This window comes from Podarcis vaucheri, assembly GCF_965113315.1.
Source record: "Podarcis vaucheri genome assembly, chromosome: 14".
Lineage (NCBI taxonomy): Eukaryota > Metazoa > Chordata > Lepidosauria > Squamata > Lacertidae > Podarcis > Podarcis vaucheri.
The window spans coordinates 7,607,142-7,629,341 of NC_138752.1; the positions used below are offsets into that span (position 1 = coordinate 7,607,142).

The 22,200-nt window shown below is 44.4% G+C and overlaps 1 protein-coding gene across 1 annotated transcript in view; it reads left to right on the plus strand.

Annotated features, from left to right (window-relative positions):
- The window catches only part of WDR72 (WD repeat domain 72), an 84,860-nt gene extending 62,896 nt beyond the window's left edge, over positions 1-21,964 (plus strand). The window contains exons 19-20 of the mRNA XM_082198934.1: positions 12,596-12,691; positions 21,470-21,964. Of these exons, the coding sequence (XP_082055060.1) occupies positions 12,596-12,691; positions 21,470-21,525 (152 nt within the window). The 3' untranslated portion in view covers positions 21,526-21,964. The remainder of the gene's footprint in view (positions 1-12,595; positions 12,692-21,469) is intronic.
- Positions 21,965-22,200: the final 236 nt, after the last annotated feature.

Sequence of the window (22,200 nt, forward strand, 5' to 3'; positions counted from 1 at the left end):
GTTGTATCAACCATTCCTTTAACGATTTGTAATATCTGGAAGTCAGTCCATCTGGCCCTGGGTTTCTTTATTGTTTCTTTCCCTTTTCTCTTTTTCCTCTTCTTTTTGCCTCTCTCTCTTTCCTTTCTTCTTCCTGTTTCTTTTCTTTTCATTTCCTTTTATCCTTCCTTCCTTCCTTCCTTCCTTCCTTCCTTCCTTCCTTTCTCTCTCTCTCTCTTTCTTCTTCCTTCCTTCCTTCCTTCCTTCCTTCCTTCCTTCCTTCCTTCCTTTCTTGTTGTCATCTCTCTTCTTTGTTTTCTTCTCTTTCTTCTTTGGCGTACTCTGCTTGGGGCCTATATTAAGGGCCAGAAATTGTGTGCTCGTGGGGGTGGTAGATGGTTGGTGGAGGGGCCCTGGCTGGGAAAGCAGGGAAATGTTGGTCTCTGCTTCCAGCACATGGGCACAGCAGGGGGGGGGAGCTGCCCCACCTAAACCAAGTAAATAAATAAAATACTTAACTAACTGACCAAATGCGTCACAGATAACTCAGTTCTGCCTCCCCAAAACACATAAAGCCTGCCCCCCTAAAATAAATCATGGTTACTTCCAGCAGCAGCAGCTCCTGCTTGTGGAAACAGTATTGAAAGCTTTGTTTGGGGTGGGGAAAAAGGAAAGAAGTTTCCAGTCCTGTAATTCTGCTTCTTGTTGATGCCCTTTGAATACACCCCCAGGTTGTTTTGGTGTGTTTATATATATATTCCCTACCCCACCCTGTACAGATGACTGTAGAATTAAAGATCACATTGCCATTTAGGTCCCAGGCCACAGAGAGGTTAGGCTGGCCTCAACTAGAGCCAGGGCTTTTTCAGCTGTGGCTCCGATCTGGTGGAACGCTCTGTCACAAGAGACTAGGGCCCTGTGGGACTTGACATCTTTCCACAGGGCCTGCAAGACAGAGCTGTTCCACCAGGCCTTTGGCCAGGGCACAGCCTGACTCCCTCCTTCGTCAATCTTCGCAGAGCTCTGGCCCAATGGTTGCCAGTGGTTTGCTTTGAATTAATTTTATAATGAATGATTTTAGAGTGTTGTGTTGTGTTGTGTTGTGTTGTGTTGTGTTGTACTGTTTTATGGTTGTTAGCCGCCCTGAGCCAGGCTTCGGCTGGGGAGGGCGGGATATAAATAAAATTTATTATTATTATTATTATTATTATTATTATTATTATTATTATTATTATTACAGAAAGTAGGGACTTCTTTTAAAAGAGCACTGAAACCAAATAAGTATTCTATTCCCTAAATGCCACCAATTCATTATGAGACTTAGTATGTGAAATGAAAATGATTTTAGTCTGCAGTCAAGGGCTGTGCATAATGTAACACCCCTGCTGTTAAACAAGTCACTCCAGACATTTAAATGCCTTCTTCATTTTGAGGCATACCTGGCATTTGAAAGAGTCCCTCCTCCACAATGGGTTTCTCCAAAGCTGGAAGGAGGTTTGGTGAAAATTATTTAAAAAGGGTAAAGGGACCCCTGGCCATTAGGTCCAGTCGCGGACGACTCTGGGGTTGCGGCGCTCATCTCGCTTTATTGGCCAAGGGAGCCGGTGTACAGCTTCCGGGTCATGTGGCCAGCATGACTAAGCCGCTTCTGGGGAACCAGAGCAGTGCACGGAAACGCCGTTTACCTTCCTGCCAGAGTGGTACCTATTTATCTACTTGCACTTTGATGTGCTTTCGAACTGCTAGGTTGGCAGTTAAACCCAGTCATATTCTGACACACACATCCCTCCCAGACTCTGCCATGTCTTGTGGTGGTCAAATAGGATCTCATAAGGTGGAGCCCCTTAGCTGGCAGGGCTGGCTGATCAAGCTTTGCTCTGTGGCTCACTCAGAAGCTTCAGACTTGCCACAGAGGCCTGTTCAATCAGCCCGTCTTCTGAGAAGGGAAATCCCTGGATCTTTGCCAAAAATCTAGACCCAGTCGACTTCCGGTTCGGCGCCAGCGCTAATGGCTGCTCCCTCTCCGAGCTCCGGAGAGAGGACGGCTCTGCGAGTTCGGGTCTGACCCGCTACGGCAAGCGGGGGACCCCTAAAATCACAGGAACGGAGCCTGTGAACAAGGAGATTCGGTGGGCACCTGAAGCGCCCCCCTTTACCGCAGAAAGAGCCTTTTTAAAGGCTCCGGAACGACAACGGGGAGCGCGGTGCTGAGAATCGCTACCCAGCCCGCAGGGTGAAGCCGCGTCGCCATTAGTGGAGAGCGCCGATTCCCTTCCTGAATAATTTGGATGAAAAAGACCCGTGAGTAAGACTGAACCTTTATTCGTGTCAAAACTACCTGAAATTAGGCTGAAAACGGGAAAGGCAAAAATTAAGGAAGTCTGCCTTCCCCCGACTGCATGACAACTAAAGCAATGAAAGTTACTGAGCTGCATCCGTATGGGAAATCCTCTTTAACTGTTTGAATCCGACATTTGGACTTTGATTATCCCCTCTAGCTTGCAGGGCAGAGGGGAGGAATAAGTGACTTTAAAAGCTGCATGCCTAATTTAAAGGAAAGGGAACTCTCTGCAGCCTTCAACCTGGCACAAACTGCTACTAAAACAAAGGAGCACTGAACTGACTTTAAATTCCTGTGAAAGTAACAAAGTGGAAGCCTTATTGCTTATTGGTTACAAAGTTTTGGGACTCTGTGGATACAATTTATCAGGGAAGGCTGGGACTCTATCTATTGGGAAGGTGTCGCAATATACATATAGAAGCCTCCCGATAAATTTGCTTTTTAAATACTCTTTGCCTTTGTTCGCGGACATCTTGATTTGCTCCCTCTAGAGGGTAAATTAAAAGTTGCTACGCTTTGGGACAGTGGAATTTTCCTTTAGGAGAAGGCTCTCGTGGGAAACGACCTTGGGATATGAGTGGCCCAGCAGACGAGATAAGCACGAGAGCCAAGACAAGGCAATATCAACAACAGCTACAGCAACACAAGAAAAGAGGCTCGATCTCAGGCATAACCTCTACAGTGACAACAGGACAAGAAAAAGGTACAGCAGTCTCCATGGATGCAGTGTCGCAAGCCCTTTTTAAGATAAACCAGTCTTTGGAGAATCTAACAAAACAGACGGCAGAAAATACTAAGAAATTGACAGAGAATTCACAGAAATTGACAGACTTAACAACAAGACTTGACCTGAATACAGAATCTATAAACAGGCTTACGCAAGAAAATTCTGCCACACGTCAAATTGCGGAGGAAGCCAGAACTATTGCTGGAGAGACCCAGGAAAAATTAGAACCGATTGCTAGGAAGGTCTATGATCACGACACAACTCTGGCATTGTGGGAACTACAAAGAAAAGAAAGGAATTTGAAATTACGATCAATTCCAGAGGACGAAGGAGACAATCTCACGGACTATTTAACGAAAGAGTTTGCTGAGTCCTGGGAAGATCTAGAGGAAGACGAATTTAAAATTACAACAGCATTTAGACTGGGCAGAAGACAGAACAGAAAGGCGCCGAGAGACTGTCTGATTACCTTGAGATCGAAGGAGGAAAGAGACAGAATTTTAAGACTGCATTTTGAAAAGGCCTTACAAATTGGGAACTCACCGATACAGATCTTCAAAGACATTCCTAAACACATTTTGGACTTGAGAGCTTTTTATAAAGACTTGGTTTACTTGTTGAAGAAGAACACCATTCTCTTCAGGTGGGAATTTCCACAGGGACTGTCTTTTGACTATAGGGGGAAGAAGGTGAAAATAAAGACGGTACAGGATAAAGACAGGTTCCTGCAAAGAAATCAAGAAGATCTACAGAAAGGAACTGTAGACCCAATTGCTGAGCAAAAGAGTGCAATAGACATCCTGAATCTTTCGTTTGGACAGAACCTTCCACCACCAACAGAGGAGGAACAACAACTGGGAGCTGTTGGAGGAATACCAGAAAAATAACAAGATGGCCCTGCAATTCCTTAGCTGGAATTGTAATGGGATGAACAGTCCTTTGAAGAGACGACAAGTATTCCATATTTTGTATAGAGAACAACTGGACTTGATTTGTTTACAGGAAACCCATATAACCAGAGCACATAGGAGACTGCTTATGAATAAAAAATTGGGACAAGAATTTATTTCGTCGGACAAAGTGAAAAAAAGAGGAGTTGTGATTTATGTAAAAGAGAAGTGGGCCCCAAAAATGATGTTCAAAGATGAACAAGGAAGATATTTGGCGGTGGAGATCCAGGTACAAGGAGAAAAATTTTTGATAATTGGGATCTATGCACCAAATGAAGGTAAAGCAGAATTCTTCAAAAAACTTCATGAAACTTTGACGGATTATTTGGAATACAATATGATAATCATGGGAGATATGAATGGTGTAGTTTCTACAAATATGGATAAGACACAAAGATTGACACTTACTAAAGAAGGGAGACTCCCCAAGACTTTTTTCGAAATGACTGACAATATGGACTTAATAGACATTTGGAGAACAAGGAACCCTCTTGAAAGAGAGGGAACCTTTTTCTCCCATGCAAAGATGACCTGGACCAGAATCGACCAAATATGGGTTACTAGTGGAATGGCTCCGAAGATTAAGAAGGTAGAAATCTGCCCAAAAACCTGTTCCGACCATAACGCCGTGAAGATGGAAATGAAATTTACAACAACTGGTCAGTTTAGATGGAGAATGAATGACACCCTGTTTCGAGATAGAGAGATCCACATGAAGGCCCAAAAAACTCTAAAGGACTATTTTGAAATTAATCTAAAGGGCGATGTGGAGAAAAGAGTGATCTGGGACGCAAGTAAAGCTGTGATGCGAGGATTTTTGATTCAACAAAATTCAATAAAGAAGAGAAAACAGATTGAGAAAAAGGAAAATTTTTTGGAAAAGATAAAAGAAGGAGAGAAAAAATTAAGATCAAAACCAAAGTCCCAGGAGATTTTGAGAGAGATTAAATTGTATCAAACGCAATATATGGAATTGATGAACCAAGAGATAGAATGGAAAATAAAGCAAATGAAGCAAAAGACATTTGAGTCGGCAGACAAATGTGGTAAACTTCTGGCATGGCAACTTAAGAAAAGACAGAAATTAAATACAGTCACAAGCCTAGAAGTGGATGGAAAAAATATATCTAAACCCAACGAGATAAGAAATTGTTTTGTGAGTTATTTTAAAAAACTTTATTCCCAAGGATTACAAAATGAAGAGGACATAGATAAATTCCTTAATAAATATGGATTACAAAAGATCTCTCATCATAGCAAGGTGGATCTAAACCAGAGAATAACAGAACAAGAGATAGAGGGGGCCATTCAGGACATGCAATTGGGCAAATCTCCAGGGCCAGACGGACTGACTTCCAGATATTACAAATCTTTAAAGGAATGGTTGATACAACCGTTAAAGGAGGTGTGTAACGAGATCTTAGAGGGAAAAAAGGCACCCGAATCGTGGAAAGAAGCATACATTTCACTCATACCAAAGACAGAGACTGAAAAGACTCAACTGAAGAACTACCGCCCAATTTCGTTATTGAATGTGGATTACAAAATTTTTGCAGACATTTTAGCAAAAAGATTTAAAAGAGTATTGATGGAGAAGATTCACAGAGACCAAGCAGGCTTTCTCCCAAAAAGACACCTCTCAGACAATGTTAGGAACATAATAGATATTTTGGAAAAGTTAGAGGTGAACATAAATACTAAAGCAGTTTTGATATTTGTGGATGCGGAGAAAGCCTTTGACAATATTTCGTGGAGTTTTATGAAAAAGAATCTTCATGGGATGGGGGTAGGACAAGGATTTGAGAATGGTATGGGTGCAATATATTCCGAACAAAAAGCTAAGCTGATTGTAAACAATGTAATAACTGAGGAACTTAAGATAGAAAAAGGAACACGACAGGGGTGCCCAATTTCCCCATTGCTTTTTATTTCGGTCCTGGAGGTGTTGCTGAACATGATTAGAGATGACCAGCAAGTCAAAGGTGTAATGGTCGGAACCAAACACTATAAGTTAAGAGCATTCGCAGATGACCTTGTATTGACCTTGCAGGAGCCAAACACTAGTACAAAAAGAGTGTTGGAAATAATCCAACAATTTGGACAGGTAGCTGGATTTAAATTGAATAAACAAAAAACTAAAGTCTTAGGGAAAAACCTAACAGATATGGAAAAGAATAAGTTTCAAGAAGAGACAGGTCTGACGGTGGTTAAGAAGGTGAAATACCTAGGGGTTAATTTAACATCTAAAAACTTGAATTTGTATAAGGACAATTATGAAAAATGTTGGTCAGAAATTAAAAAAGATCTAGAAATATGGTCAAATTTGAGATTGTCAATGTTAGGCCGAATTGCAGTGATTAAGATGAATGTATTGCCTAGAATGTTATTTTTATTTCAAACTTTGCAGATTATTGACAAGATGGACTGTTTCAAGAGGTGGCAGAAAGACATTGCGAAATTTGTCTGGCAGGGCAAAAAGCCCAGAATAAAATATAAAATATTAACAGATGCAAAAGAAAGAGGGGGATTTGCCCTGCCGGACTTAAAATTGTATTATGAAGCAGCAGCATTCTGCTGGCTGAAAGAGTGGATGCTCCTCGAGAATACAGATATCTTGGACTTAGAAGGTTTCAATAATGCATTTGGCTGGCATGCATATCTATGGTATGACAAAATCAAAGTGCATAGTGCCTTTAAAAATCATATTGTAAGGAAAGCATTGTTTAATGTTTGGATGAGATATAAAGATCTGTTGGAAAACAAAACCCCTAGATGGTTGTCACCCTTAGAGGCTAAGGCCCACAAGAAAGTTAATATGGAGGTCGGATGGCCAAAGTATTGTGAGATCTTAGAACAGGATGGAGAGAAACTGAAATTAAAGAGCCATGAAAAACTAAAACCCAAAGTACAAGATTGGCTCCACTATTATCAAATAATGGAGGTTTTCAAACAAGACAGGAAAATTGGCTTCCAGGTGGAAAAATCAAAACTTGAGACAGAATTGTTAGAACCCAATACTAAGAATTTGTCAAGAATGTATAACTTGCTGTTGAAATGGAATACACAAGATGAAACAGTTAAATCAGCTATGATTAAGTGGGCACAGGACATTGGTCATAATATTATGTCTGCTGACTGGGAAAGGTTGTGGAACACCGGTATTAAATTTACGGCATGTAGTGCCTTAAAGGAAAATGTGATGAAAATGGTCTATAGGTGGTACATGACCCCAGTTAAGCTAGCAAAAATTTACCATTTGCCTGATAACAAATGTTGGAAATGTAAGGAAACTGAAGGTACTTTTTATCACCTTTGGTGGACATGCCCGAAGATTAAGGCTTTCTGGGAGATGATATATAATGAAATGAAAAAGGTATTTAAATATACCTTCCTTAAGAAACCAGAGGCCTTTCTCCTGGGCATTGTCGGCCAATTGGTGCCAAAAAAGGATAGAACTTTTTTCATGTATGCAACAACAGCAGCAAGAATACTGATTGCAAAGTATTGGAAGACACAAGATCTACCCACCTTGGAGGAATGGCAGATGAAAGTGATTGACTATATGACATTGGCGGAAATGACGAGCAGAATTCGTGACCAGGGAAAGGAGGCTGCGGAAGAAGACTGGAAGAAATTTAAGATCTATCTTAAGAACTATTATAAACTTGATGAAGTTTAGATTGTCGAGATTTTACAGAAAGAAAGGGTTGCAGTAATATAAGAATAGATCAAGAAAGGACTATGAGGAACCAGGATGGGAAAAAACATTTATAAGTTGCTATAAAATTTGGACATGAGGATGCAGAAAGGGGAGGTATGGGGAAGTCCGAGGAAAGAAGTTTATGAAAGGATATTTTGAAATTATATTTCTTTGTTTGTCTGTTTTTCTTTTATGTTTGTTTGTTATAAAAACTTTTGTAAAACTAATAAAAATTTTATAAAAAAAAAACAAAAATCTAGACCCAGTCACAGGCTTTTAGGATTACAAGTAACTTAATAAAGGATAATGACGACCCCCAAACTGAGCACACCAGTATCACAAGCCAGCTTAACCAAGTGCACTTATAAAGCAGGAGGTTGATATTAGGTTTTAAGTCAGATTAAGTTGTTGTATAACCTACAATTACATGGTTTTTCAGTCTTAAAAAAAATTGGAGATGATTGGGCTCAATAGACCCTTCTGTATATTTAACTTCTGTTTAATTGGATTGGGAGCTGCTGAAACATCTTGGAGCTAGAGCCTCTAATCTGAGGAGATGATCCCAACAGTTTGCAGAGCTTAGGGCAGCAGACAGATAACGTGAGCATGCGAAGAAGGCTCACACCGAGGCCCCTTCATCATCCCAGTTTTTTAGCAGCTTGTGCTAAACGTATCTATTAATTGTGCTTCACTTTCCCCACATTTGCAGGCCAAAAAAGTGAGTTGCTCTGTTTATTTTCATGCATGAATCACTTCCTATAGAACACCTCAAAGTTAGATATACAGTAGGCAACATATATTTAAAACAAAACAATTCCAGTTTCGAATTCATTACAAAGCCTAAATTAGGAGAGCTGTTTCTTGCCCCCTTTGCCTTTTGTGGGTGCCAGAGTCCAACTAACCACCCTTAATGAGAGGAGCAGGTGCTTCCTCTTAGGAGTACAATGGCTGTCAGAAAATCTGTGCTTCCCTAATGAACAAGTCGTCTTCTCTTGAAATCTAGGAGGAAACTGCCACCCCACCCAGCGTAGGGTCATCAGTTGCAACTGGATCAGCTGTGCGGTGTTGTGGCTGGAGGATCAGAATTGAACTGGGGAGAGCTCCCAGTGTGGTCTTGAGTTGGTTGGCCAGTTATCTTACCTTACCTGCAGGGTTGCTCTGGGAAGAGGGATCACTGGATGGCATACCCTGAGCACGGGTAAATATATAAGACCCCTCCTTAAGAATTGAATAAGACCTAAGGGGTCCCTCAGCCTCTCCCAATCAAATGGGCTCAAAATTTAATGTGTTACATAAATCTGGGTTGAGCTTCAGGCATAATTGGCATGGATCTTCCTCCATTTTGCAGTAAAGTCTCCATTGCCCAGGCAATGCCATTGGCCTGGGATGACACGGTGCCAGCAAAGCATCAGCTGGAACTTCCTTTGCTTATTGATTTCGGGATCCTGTGAGTCATTCCTTTAACCATTTACTGCTATCATTTAAATTTCATTTAGAGATCAAACTTGGACTCCAGTGTCCTGTTTCAGGCAGAAGATCTTGCTAGAGGGGTTGGGGGGGGGAGGGGCACAGCTGGGCCCTGGTTCCAGAGAAGCCAAATCCATCCAGGGTCTAATGAGCAGAGCCAGAGTCAAAAGGCCAGAAAAGCAAGTCAGTGGACAGGTGTCTTGTACTCCAAAATGTGTAGTCAGATCATAGTGGAATGCCAGGTCTCAAACACACAGAGCAGGGAAGTACTTATCAGCACCATGGAGAGCTCTAGCTAAACTGAGCCCAAAGGAGGGTTTTGGCTTATGGCCCCTGTATGGTCTCTATTGCCCTTAAAAGGGACCTGATTGCTTTAGGGCAGCGGTTCTCAACCTGTGAGTCCCCAGATGTTGTTGGACCACAACTCCCATCATCCCTGAGCTCTGGCCTTGCTAGCTAGGGGTGATGGGAGTTGTAGTTCAACAATATCTGGGGATCCACAGGTTGAGAAAGGCTGCTTTGGGGGATTTTGACTGCACCAACATGAGTGAGGATGTGGCATGATATGGCTTTGGAGCTTAGGCCCCTGGCATCTGTGGATGGCAGTGCTGAAGGGCGGTCAGGGGTCTGGCTTCATGGAACTGCCTCCTGGTGACATGAGTTCTCAGGCGGTAGGGGTGCTGATGACTTTGTCATACTTGCTTTATATAGAACATACATGTGATGTTTTGGTGTCACATTAATCCCATGTTATAGACATAGGTAACCAAGGCTTGAATTCAGCCTTTTTGGAGCCATGTGTCACTTCCTAACTGCAGTGGGTGTCTAATAAGGGGTTAACATGCTCCCCTTCTCCTCTTCTATCTCTCTGACTTCGTTCAGGCCATGTGCAGCTGTCAGATATGGTCTTTGTATCCATAAGGAGGAAGAAAGGTCATCTTGCTCTCTGGAAATTATACAGAGTGCCTATTGGTGTTTCCTGCTCTGCCCTTGCTAACTGTTGACACTAGTCTCCTGGCTGACCCCATCTATGTTGGTGTCTCTAAGAGATATTCCCCACTGCCATATGGTGCTCTACTCACTTCAGAGTCCTAATTTCAGGGCCTCTGGAATTAATTCTTTAATCTGCTCTCCAAAAATTGTAATGAAGACGCTGACATTTAATCAGTATAACAGCAAGAGCTTACTACACATCAGACCCCAACTCTACATTTCAGTAACCTCCCTACCTTTTAAAAACTACACCACCAGATTACCAAGTACCCCAGTACCAGGATTGAGCCACTGACCAAAAAAGCCTTACAGGTCACTTCCAGCTGTGATTTCCCAGCCCTCCTTTGATCTGGGCTACTGCATGAGGCTTTCAGCATCTTTCAAATGACACAATGCAGCTATTGAGTTCCTCTGGAGATGTGGAGCAACTTTGAGCAGGTTTCACCTGGGAATATTTGCATTCTGCTCTCTCACAGAGAAGTCAAAACGAACACAATCACTCTAGACTTCATTAATGGTTTTCTTGCAAGCTTTGGTGGGAAAATGGTTTTGACGAATTAGATTTGAAGCTGCTCAGAAGTCTTGCTGAGCTTGTAACACAACTTAAATTAAGTTATAGCTACAAGTGATAAGCCGTGCTTGCTAATTTACAATTATATTTATTCACTTTGTTCCCAGAAGCTTCTGAATGCTTTCACTAGTCCAAGATAGATTTGCCTGTTTACCAAATGCTCCTGACTTTCAAAAGGTGTGCTTAGCTGTGTTGCAGCCTGAATAGAATTATGATCTGCTAAGAGCAGCAAAACAATCAGATTTACCCTCCCCCTCCTCACCTCCTTCTCCTGAAGTGACCTATTTAGGCTCTGAGGTGGATTCCTGGAAGGACAGTCTTCCAAGACTCAGCTTAGTCGATGTGCCTCTTGCTCCTCTTGGCAGCTCAGACTATTATCACAGTGTGACAACAGGCCAGCAAAAAGTTTATACAGTGGTACCTTGGTTCTTCAGGGACACAGGTGGCGCTGTGGGTTAAACCACAGAGCCTAGGACTTGCTGATCCGAAGGTCGGCGGTTCGAATCCCCGCAATGGGGTGAGCTCTCATTGCTTGGTCCCTGCTCCTGCCAACCTAGCAGTTCGAAAGCACGTCAAAGTGCAAGTAGATAAATAGGTACTGCTCCGGCGGGAAGGTAAACGGCGTTTCCGTGCACTGCTCTGGTTTGCCAGAAGCGGCTTAGTCATGCTGGCCACATGACCCGGAAGCTGTATGCCAGCTCCCTTGGCCAATAAAGCGAGATGAGCGCTGCAACCCCAGAGTCGTCCATGACTGGACCTAATGGTCAGGGGTCCCTTTACCTTTTTTACCTTGGTTCTCAAACACCTTGATTCTCAAACAACTTGGAACTCAAACACTGCAAACCCGGAAGTAAGTGTTCCAGTTTGCGAACTTTTTTCAAAAGTCAAACATGCTCCATTTTGAGTGTTACGCTGAGGTCTGTCTGTTTTTGCTATTTATTGTGCATTTTTGTGGCTCTTTGTGTGTGTGTGGAACTGTGTGGAACCCAATTCACCTATTGATTGATTGTGTGACTGCAGTACATTGTTTATTGCTTTCATTTTAGATCTTGTTAGATAGTAAAATTCATGTTAAATTGCTGTTTTTGGGGTTGTTTTTAAAAGTCTGGAACAGATTAATCAATTTTGCAATACTTTCTACGGGAAAGCGTGCCTTGGTTTTGGAAAGCTTTGGTTTGGAACGGACTTCTAGAATGGATTAAGTTTGAGAACCAAGGTATCACTGTATAGAGATGTAGATGTTAGGATTTCTTTCTCATCTTGTTTGTTTCCTGTACAGTATGTGTTGGTATATATGCACTAGAGGCTATAAATGTTGCATTCTCCCAGGTTCCCCCATGAATTTCCCTGCAAATTGTTGGGCACCTCCTCCACTGTGGCAGTGGCGTAGCGTGGGTTGTCAGCACCCGGGGCAAGGCAAGTAATTTGTGCCACCTAACCCGTGGATTTGCGCCCCTAACCCATGGATTTGTGCCCCCTAACCCTAACCCCCAGATGTTGTGCCCGGTGCGGCCGGGCCCCCCTGCACCCCCCACGCTACGCCACTGCACTGTGGTGCTTCTTTCTCCATTGTCCCAGAAGTTCTTATTCCTAAAAGCTGGCTCAGTTCTTAGAGCGTATCAGTGACTGGGGAAAACAGTTGTGCTGGGTGCAGATACAGGGAAAGAGAAGGAAGAGGAAGGGTTTCTCACTTGTTTCATTTCTGGTTTGACATATATTCCCATTTATTTTGTTAAATCTTAAGACATTTGGGATTGGGAGAGCTTAGTATCCAAACTAAGAAAGTGTGACCTTGGCATAGAAAGAGCAGCTGGAAGAAAGTTAGATATTTGCTAGAGTGTTGCTGTTCTTCTCTTTTTTCTTTCAGCTGCCACCAGTTGTGACAACTGCACAACACCTGCAGACCTCCAAGAAGGAAAAGACACGGCTGAGAGGCAGGTCTTGGAAGAGTCAGAAAATCCAGGTGAGAGAATCCCAGGTGCTTGCCTGGTGCAGCTGTGTGAGAAAGCAGGCAAGACAGAGAGGTCAAGGCAATGTGCTTTCCTTTGGGGCAGTGCCTGCATCTAGCCAATTGTCTCTGGAGAATCTGGAGCCCCTTTCATCCAGGTCCAGGCAGGGCAAAGCTGATAGAAGAAGTTTGCCATAAGAATTAGTGAGAGACTTAAGATGAGAAGCTGGATGGACCAGATAGTGATCTCTTTTTCCCCAGAAAAAAAGGACCAGGGAGCTGTTCAACTATCAATCATGCTGCTCTTGAGAAAATTTAATGGGAAGCACTATTGTTGCATTTCCCTTTTTCTCCAGATCAGCAACTACTGTATTTCTCCTCCTCTCTCTTCTCACATCCATCTTTGGATAGATGCCAAGTTCTCCCCATTGTTTCATCTCTTGTCACATGTCCTGCATATGTCCATTTTAACTTCCCACTCCATCTGCAACTTTTGATCTTTGTCATATCCATTTATGATCTTTTCTATCTTTTAATGATCTTTCTTCGCTGGCCTGTTCTACGGCATGCTGTGCCGTTCTTAACCTGTTCACGTTTCTCTGTGTCATGGTCCAGTTCTCCGCTCCATCACAGATAAAATGCGCATATCAAACACTTTAGCTTTCAAATCTAAGGTTATATATTTGTTTTTTTAATATATAAAGCTAAATTTTCCAACAGCTGCTCGTAATTATTTTAGCTTCCTATTTATTTCTGCTGTTTGCGCTTCTCTTCCCAATGCGATCTTTTTCCTAATAGTATTTCCCTAATATTTTAATAGAGGGGGAAATCTCCTGTAGCATCCCGTGGACCGATATATATTTGTGCACAAAGTACTGAAATTATGACATGTCCCTCCTTTGACCTAGTTAGCCAGGGCTGTATTCCTGAGAATTTGCAGAGTGCTGTCTCTCATTCACGAAAGGGCTAAGCAGCCTTGTCCATCCATTCCCCCCCCCCCGCCGCCCTGCTGCCACCAATATATTTTCTTCTCCTACATCTTTGTGTGCCAATCCGTGAACCATAAGCTGAGTTCTGTCAGCTTAGTTAAAAGCTCCCCAAATCTAGCCACGCATGTGTGCTGCTGAGAGGGCAGCTGCTGAGCGGCCTGATCCTTCCCCAAGGAGCACTGCTGAGATTTAATTTTCAGTGAAAGGGTGCAGCAGCCTGAAATCCATGTCAGGTCCCTGAAGTCATCTCAGACCCCACCTCAGGCTGTGGGCTACACGATTGGATTTCAGAGCACAGGATTCTCCAGGAGAGAGGTGAAAAAGAGCCTGCCACCATTTACCTGCTCTGAGCTGGGCTTTGTTTCTAGCGCTGCCCAGGAATGCAGGAGGAACAACTCTTCTCGTGCCACCATAATAATAATAATAATAATAAATAATAATAATAATTTATTATTTATACCCCGCCCATCTGGCTGGGTTTCCCCAGCCACTCTGGGTGGCTTCCAACCAAATATTAAAAACAATAAAGTGGTACCTCGGGTTAAGAACTTAATTCGTTCTGGAGGTCTGTTCTTAACCTGAAACTGTTCTTAACCTGAAGCACCACTTTAGCTAATGGGGCCTCCTGCTGCCGCTGCACGATTTCTATTCTCATCCTGAAGCAAAGTTCTTAACCCGAGGTAATATTTCTGGGTTAGCAGAGTCTGTAACCTGAAGCGTATGTAACCTGAAGCATCTGTAATCCGAGGTGCCTCTGTACAGTGTCAGACATTAAAAACTTCCCTAAACAGCTGTCTTTTAAAAGTAAAATAGTTGTTTATTGCCTTGACATCTGCTGGGAGGGCGTTCCACAGGGCGGGCACCACTACCGAGAAGGCCCTCTGCCTGGTTCCCTGTAACCTCATTTCTCGCAGGGAGGGAACTGCCAGAAGGCCCTCAGTGCTGGACCTCAGTGTCTGGGCTGGATGATGGGGGTGGAGACGCTCCATCAGGTATACAGAACCGAAGCGGTTTAGGACTTTAAAGGTTAGCACCAGCACCTAAGTTAAAGAAGGGCAGGAGCTTCTTCTGAGACTGGCTCAAAAACAATAAAAGTCAGCAATTTGAGTAACAAAAAGAGCATATCCCGTGGCCTCGTTTGGTTGTAACAATGAACAGCCTGCAGTTGCAAATACTCTCCATGATCTGTTTCCCTTTGAAGGAAATGTATATTCTGGCTTTTGATTCTTTCTGCCATTAGCTCCCATGAAATGGAGCCCATTCCCTCCTCTCTCAGAGATGTGCAGCTTGAAATCCAAGAGGAGTCAGGCCAGCAGCAGAGGAGTTAAGGGAGATTTAGCCCACAGGCAGAGGTGCGCCAGAGAATATGTTTACTGGTGCAGCCTCTCTGCTGCATCTGAGAGCTCTGCCTGGCTTGCTCTCTTTGCAATCATTGACTTTGCAAGGAGTCATGAATTTCCCCAGCCTTGGCCTCTGTCCATTCCTGCATTTTAAAGAACTTTCCTCCTCCTCCTCCCCGGTCAGGAAACCTCCAGAGACTTTTCTACGGGGCTCGTTGCTTCCCACTGAGAATTTGTAGCTTGGTTGCCATGGCGACGTCGTATTTCTCCAAGAATTGCTCATATTGATCCGTGGACAGGCGTAAATGGACAGGCGAGAGTGAAGAATAGAGAGGGCGGCTGGGAGTCCTCTAATGTGACCAGAGGTTATGGGGCTGGAAATCAGCTCATAGCCAGCATCTAGAGGGAGAGAGAAAGGGACAGCTTCATTTCATTTCAGGGTTTTGTTTTCACACTTTGTGCGATTGTCGACTTTCCCCCGTTGACTGGGCGGGGGGGGGAGGGATGACGACTTGTTAGTCGCCTTGTCACGCCAGATCTTCAGCGCTTGCCCTGACACAGCTGTCAACCTCCCCTTGCCGGGCAGTTTGGGGACCCGCAACAAAGACCCGGGGACATGAATTATTTATTGCCGCTTGTAGGGATGGAATTATGTGATAAGAAATTGAGACACTTCTGACAGGAGCCCTCGTTTGAAAAGAGAGGTCTGGAGAGAGGAGCCCAGGTCCTTCTTGACGCCTGTCTCTTAATCTTTGGGCAAGCGAAAGCCCAGCAGTCCCGGGAAGATGGGAAGTGTGCCCAACAGGGGCTGCCCATCTTGCTTCACCGCCGGAGGTGAAACGGGAAGTTGCCAAGCCCCCTCTGACCCCTGTGCCAAAGCCATGCTTTCCAGCGTGGCGGAGTGCCACTCATGCAACACAGTGGCAATTAATACACACAGAACAATAATTATACATACTTTATCAACCTTCTGAGAAAAATATGAAACATTAAACAAAGCCACAAAGACTTGCGAACTACCCAGCCTAAAATGATGTCTGGTTTCAATAGATTTTTCAAATGCTTCACTCAGCCTTTTAGATAAGTTCATGAAGATACCAACGAAAGGTAAGTTCGGTGATATTCACAACACCGAGAGATGCTAGTAGAATTGTAGAAAGATGTTGATAAAGTTGTAGACAATGAAGTTGTAGATGACAGGGTGCCGGTGTTTTGCACCTGTTTTGCCCTGGCAGTCCAAGTAATCAAAAGGCTGCTGTTCGCCCCCCATGGGGCCCTTTAACTGGGGCCTGCAGGTAGCACCCTCCCAAGATAGTTTTCCAGGATTCTTCAGTGGTCAAAGTCTTGACACGTATATTTATATTCAATCTTATAGAGAATACTCTTTCTTAGCTTAAGCTTAAGAGACTGATTTGCTTCCAGGGTGGTGTGGCTGCAGCTTCTGGGTGTGCTGCTGTGCCATGGGAGAAGTGAGGAGAAGGGGCAGCCAGGATTAGATCTCGGCTGAAGCCACCACCGCCACTTCTCTTTGCTTCTCTGGATGTGGCAGGGGCGGGCAGGGCAGTGTCCCCGCAGGATTCCACCACTGGAGGTGGCTGCTTCAGTCCATTTAAGGCCAGCCCTGATGCCAAAATCTCTTTGCCCTCAAAAGCAAAGCTTTGGGGCCACCCCAAAGCAGCCACTCCTTCCCCAAGCATCCTTTCAGGCTGAGCACCTAAACAGCTGGCGTCTTCACCTGACAGGGCAATGACAGGGAGGGGCGCCATAAACTGGGCCACCTCACTTGCTTTGAGTTGCTGTCCCCTGACTTGCTGCCAGTAGAGTAAGCATCAAGGTGGCATGTTGCTGGGGCTTCCAGGGCCCTGATTCACACCCTGCTAGGCAGTGCCTGAAGGCGTTGCCACCCAGGGGCATTTGAGATACTGCCCACCTGTTTGCATTGGGCAGGAAAGGGCATGTCCACCCTTAGCCTCCAACAGGTGGCTGTGATGCCAGTGCCTTCCCTCCACTGCCAATAATAATACAGTGGTACCTCCGGTTAAGAACTTAATTTGTTCTGGAGGTCCGTTCTTAACCTGAAACCTGAAATCTGTTCTGAGAGCCGGTGTGGTGTGGTGGTTAAGAGTCTCGTAATCTGGGGAACCGGGTTTGTGTCTCTGCTCCTCCACCTGCAGCTGCTGGGTGACCTTGGGCCAGTCACACTTCTCTGAAGTCTCTCAGCCTCACTCACCTCACAGAGTGTTTGTTGTGGGGGAGGAAGGGAAAGGAGAATGTTAGCCGCTTTGAGACTCCTTAAAGGGAGTGAAAGCTGAGATATCAAATCCAAACTCTTCTTCTTCTTAACCTAAAGCAGCACTTTAGCTAATGGGGCCTCCCGCTGCTGCCCAATTTCTGTTCTCATCCTGAAGCAAAGTTCTTAACCTGAGGTAAAATTTCTGGGTTAGCGGAGTCTGTAACCTGAAGCGTCTGTAACCCGAGGTACCATTGTAATAGTAATAGTAATAGTAAAGGTAAAGGTAAAGGTACCCCTGCCCGAACGGGCCAGTCTTGACAGACTCTGGGGTTTGTGCGCCCATCTCACATCTATTGGCCGGGGGCCAGCGCTGTCCGAAGACACTTCCGGGTCACGTGGCCAGCGTGACAACGCTGCTCTGGCGAGCCAGAGCCGCACACGGAACGCCGTTTACCTTCCCGCTGGTAAGCGGTACCTATTTATCTAGGCAGTGAGAGATTTTACTTTCTTGGGCTCCATGATCAGTGCAGATGGTGACAGCAGTCACGAAATTAAAAGACGCCTGCTCCTTGGGAGAAAGGCGATGGCAAACCTAGACAACATCTTAAAAAGCAGAGACATCACCTTGCCAACAAAGGTCCGTATAGTAAAAGCCATGGTTTTCCCAGTAGTGATGTATGGAAGTGAGAGCTGGACCATAAAGAAGGCTGATCGCCGAAGAATTGATGCTTTTGAATTATGGTGCTGGAGGAGACTCTTGAGAGTCCCATGGACTGCAAGAAGATCAAACCTCTCCATTCTGAAGGAAATCAGCCCTGAGTGCTCACTGGAAGGACAGATCGTGAAGCTGAGGCTCCAATACTTTGGCCACCTCATGAGAAGAGAGGACTCCCTGGAAAAGACCCTGATGTTGGGAAAGATGGAGGGCACAAGGAGAAGGGGACGACAGAGAATGAGATGGTTGGATGGTGTTCTTGAAGCTACTAGCATGAGTTTGATCAAACTGCGGGAGGCAGTGGAGGACAGAAGTGCCTGGCGTGCTCTGGTCCATGGGGTCACGAAGAGTCGGACACGACTAAACGACTAAACAACAACAACAATTTATCTACTTGCCCCCGGGGGTGCTTTCGAACTGCTAGGTGGGCAGGCGCTGGGACCGAGCAGCGGGAGCGCACCCCGCTGCGGGGATTCGAACCGCCGACCTTTCGATCGGCAAGCCCTAGGCGCTGAGGCTTTAGCCCACAGCGCCACCCGCGTCCCCGCATAGTAATAGTAGTAATTATTATTATTATATTTATTTATTTATTTATTTATTTATTTATTTATTTATTTATTTATTTCTACCTTGCCCATATGGCTGGGTTTCCCCAGCTACTGTGGGCAGCTTTCAACAGAACATTAAAAACAGAATAAAACCTCAAACATTAAAAACTTCCCTAAACAGGGCTGTCTTCAGATGTCTTCTAAAAGTTGGATAGTTGTTTATTTCCTTGACATCTGATGGGAGGACATTCCACAGCTCAGGTGCCACTACTGAGAAGGCCCTCTGCCTGGTTCCCTGTAACCTCACTTCTCACAGTGAGGGAACCACCAGAAGGCCCTTGGAGCTGGACCTCAGTGTCTGGGCTGAACGCTGGGTTCCAGTGGCAAGGAATTGTAAGTGAGGAGCAGGCTGTGTTCCATTCAGGCCCTGCTTGTGGGCTTCATCCCTTAGGGGCATCAGTTTGGGACAGACTGAAGCAGCCATCCTGCGTGGTGGAATCCCCGGGGGGGGGGGGAGGCGCCCATCCCTTTCCAGCTGCCGCTGCCAGAATTGCAAGGCATCAACAGCTTCCACCAAAATCTTGTGGCGCTATCTCAAGTCTTCCGCAAGATCTCACAAGAGTTCCATGAGATCTCATTGGAAGCCTCCTCCACCACCGTGTGATGCTGGTGAGGTTTTGGTGGTGCACGTGGCACCTTCCCATTTCACCTCAGGTGGTGGAACGGGATGGCCCCCCTCTAGAACTGGGTGTGACGCTCAGATCAGCTGCTTGCAAAGCAGAACAACCCCCCCCCCAAAGAATAGGTCCTATGCAGGCAGCAGCAAGGTCCCAAGGGTTCATAGAATCATAGAATCATAGAGTTGGAAGAGACCACAAGGGCCATCGAGTCCAACCCCCTGCCAAGCAGGAAACACCGTCAGAGCACTCCTGACATATGGTTGTCAAGCCTCAAGGGTTGTTTGGTCCTTATGCAAAACTGGAAGAAAACATGCCTCATTTATTTATATAATGCTTTATACGCTACCCTTCTAATGTATATGTGTGATTTATGATGACTTGCAATAACTGAAATCATAATATCAAAGGCAAGACAGCAGTATCAGCAAAACACAGCAAAGGCAGAAAAGAACATGATCTTCAGATAAAGCATCATCTGCCTAGGAAGGCAACAGCCTTCTGGAACAAAAAGGTCTCCACTAGCCAGTGGAAGACAACCGTGGTCCAAGGTGTCCAGAACTCCTCTATGGGACACAGAGGAGCCCTCCCTCCATGTTATCTTTAATGAGTTGGCAGGCTGGTCAGGGAAGATGGAGACCCACAAAGGACCTTGCTTTGGAAATGTTGGTCAACAAACAAAAGGGTGTTAATGGGAAGAAAGGGGCATGTCTTGCAAACAAAAAGCAGGCATGACACATTTTAGGAATGGCAGGAGAAGGAGTTCCTGCCAAGGAGAATTGGCATGACAGCTTGGACCTTGCAAGGCCAGCTGTAGCCTTTGAACCAAATGAACTGGCGCAAGAGCAGAGATGGAGGGGTATTCAGTATAAACTCATGGAAGTTAATTCCATGCAAATAGAATTTCCATGGTCAGAGGCAGTATAAACCCAAGTGCCAGGGGCAGGTCGAAAATCAGGGGTTAGTCATCATCACCTTCAGGCCTTGCATGTAAGCTTCAGTGGGAAGCATCTGAGTGGCCACTGTGAACAACAGAATTTTAGACACAGTGGGTATGGATCACCTCCATTTGCAGGAGACACTATGACCAGGCAGTGGAAAAGAGAGCTCTTGCCTTCTTCATCTGTTGCTTAAAATCCTAGAATTGCAGCGTTGGAAGGGACCATGAGGATCATCTAGTCCAGTTCCCTGAAATGTAGGAATATTTTTCCCAATGTGGGGCTCAAACCCAGAGCCATGAGATTAAGAGTCTCTTGCTCCACCAGTTGAGCTATCCAAGGTCCCTCTAGTAGTATCTGACTGCTCTCTGGACGATGATGGACCTTTGGTCTGATTCAACAGGAGGCACTTCTCTGTTATTATATATCAATGCTTTTTTTAATGTTTATGGCCAGCCTTACCCATAGCTTGCTTTGAAAATAATAATGAAAATGTCTTCACTACCTTTCCCTTGTTGTAAGCCTATCAGCCAAGCAGACAATTCATATGACATTTGAATAATTTGAGGAATGCATAAGGAATGTATCGAGCCGGCATTTCAGTTTGTCACACCCAGGGATTTTGCACAGCATCCAACCAAGCTTGAACAATGCATTTGAAACAATAGCCAGATTTTGGTAAATAATGTATGCCGTCCACATAAAGTCAAATGATAATTTGATCTATTGGTATTATCTAGCTTTTCTGTGGAATTTCTGATAATCCAGATAATGTGTCTGCCACCCATCTGTTGGGCTTTGAAATCAATTTGGTCAAGCAATAAATTAATCCAGGATTTATCTGTGATCCTGACCCATCAGATCCCATAGGCTACAGTAAAGCAATTAAAAAGTTGAGGAGTCTATTAACCATTGTCCCACCCTTTTGCCACGTACCACTCCATTCACTGTTGCATGGCTTTTTGCCTCAGCAGGTGACCTAATTTCAGGTCTTGATCTCTAGAGTGAGGGGGAAATATTCACACACAAACACTTCTTAAGCTGGACTTTCCTTGCCCCTCCATTTTCTAGGTATATGAGAGGTGAGAAGTTGCACAGATACCAGTCTGTGGAATGGAGGGTGTGTGTGTGTGTGTGTGTGTGTGTGTGTGTGTGTGTGTGTGTGTTATTTTGGGCCACAACACTGTAAAATTTATTCAAGGCTTAATTTCTGCAGATGTTTGTTAAAGGTTATGAAAATGTGTTGTTCTGAAGTCAAGTGGCTCTGTGTGCCTGTGTGTGCGTAGGAACCTTTTAAAAACATGCAAAATGGATCAGTAGATTTTTTAAAAATGTGGCATTTTTGTTTTGCAGATGAGAAGAAGTCGCATCCTTGGCTGTTCAAGGTGTGTTCTTGCAAACTGTGTTAGAGGTCGGTCACACCCTCCTAAGGAAGGCAGAAGATGGAGAATTGTAGCAAAAGTGGAAATCCACGCTGTGTTTCGGTGTGGCTGCCTATTTCTTGGGCTTTGCATTAACCATATTTCACGGCACCTTCTGATCCTTCCATGCCTCCATTCCCTCTCCCTCTCCCCATTACTACATTTACCCTAAATAACCAGGGCAGACTTCCTGTTTCTGCTGAGGAAAACATGTGCTTTTTCTCTCCACATTTACTTTCAACTTTCATTATTTAGGCACCCCCCTCCCCCCCCTTTAAAAAGGCAATGGTGAGACAGCGCTAAGATGTTTGAACCATATGACAATGCAAAAGTGTTTATCTGAGTTTACCACACACAAAAAGGTTTTCAGTGTGAGCTGTTTTGGATCATTATGTTTGCCCCCCAAAAGGCACAAAAATAAAAACAGAATTTCAAGGAGAACATCAGTGTCATTGGAAGCCTTGGAGATCTCTTGTGAGAAATGCAGTTTCAGAACCAACACCTGATTTTGCATGTTTTTTTTATCAAGGTATCTGTATTAGTCTAATATGCAGAAATAAATTTGTTAGGTTTTTAAGGTGCCATAAGACTTTGTTATTTATAAAGGTCAGCGATGGTGCATTCACATTTCCTCTATCTTCATAGCAACCACCCTGTTTCAGA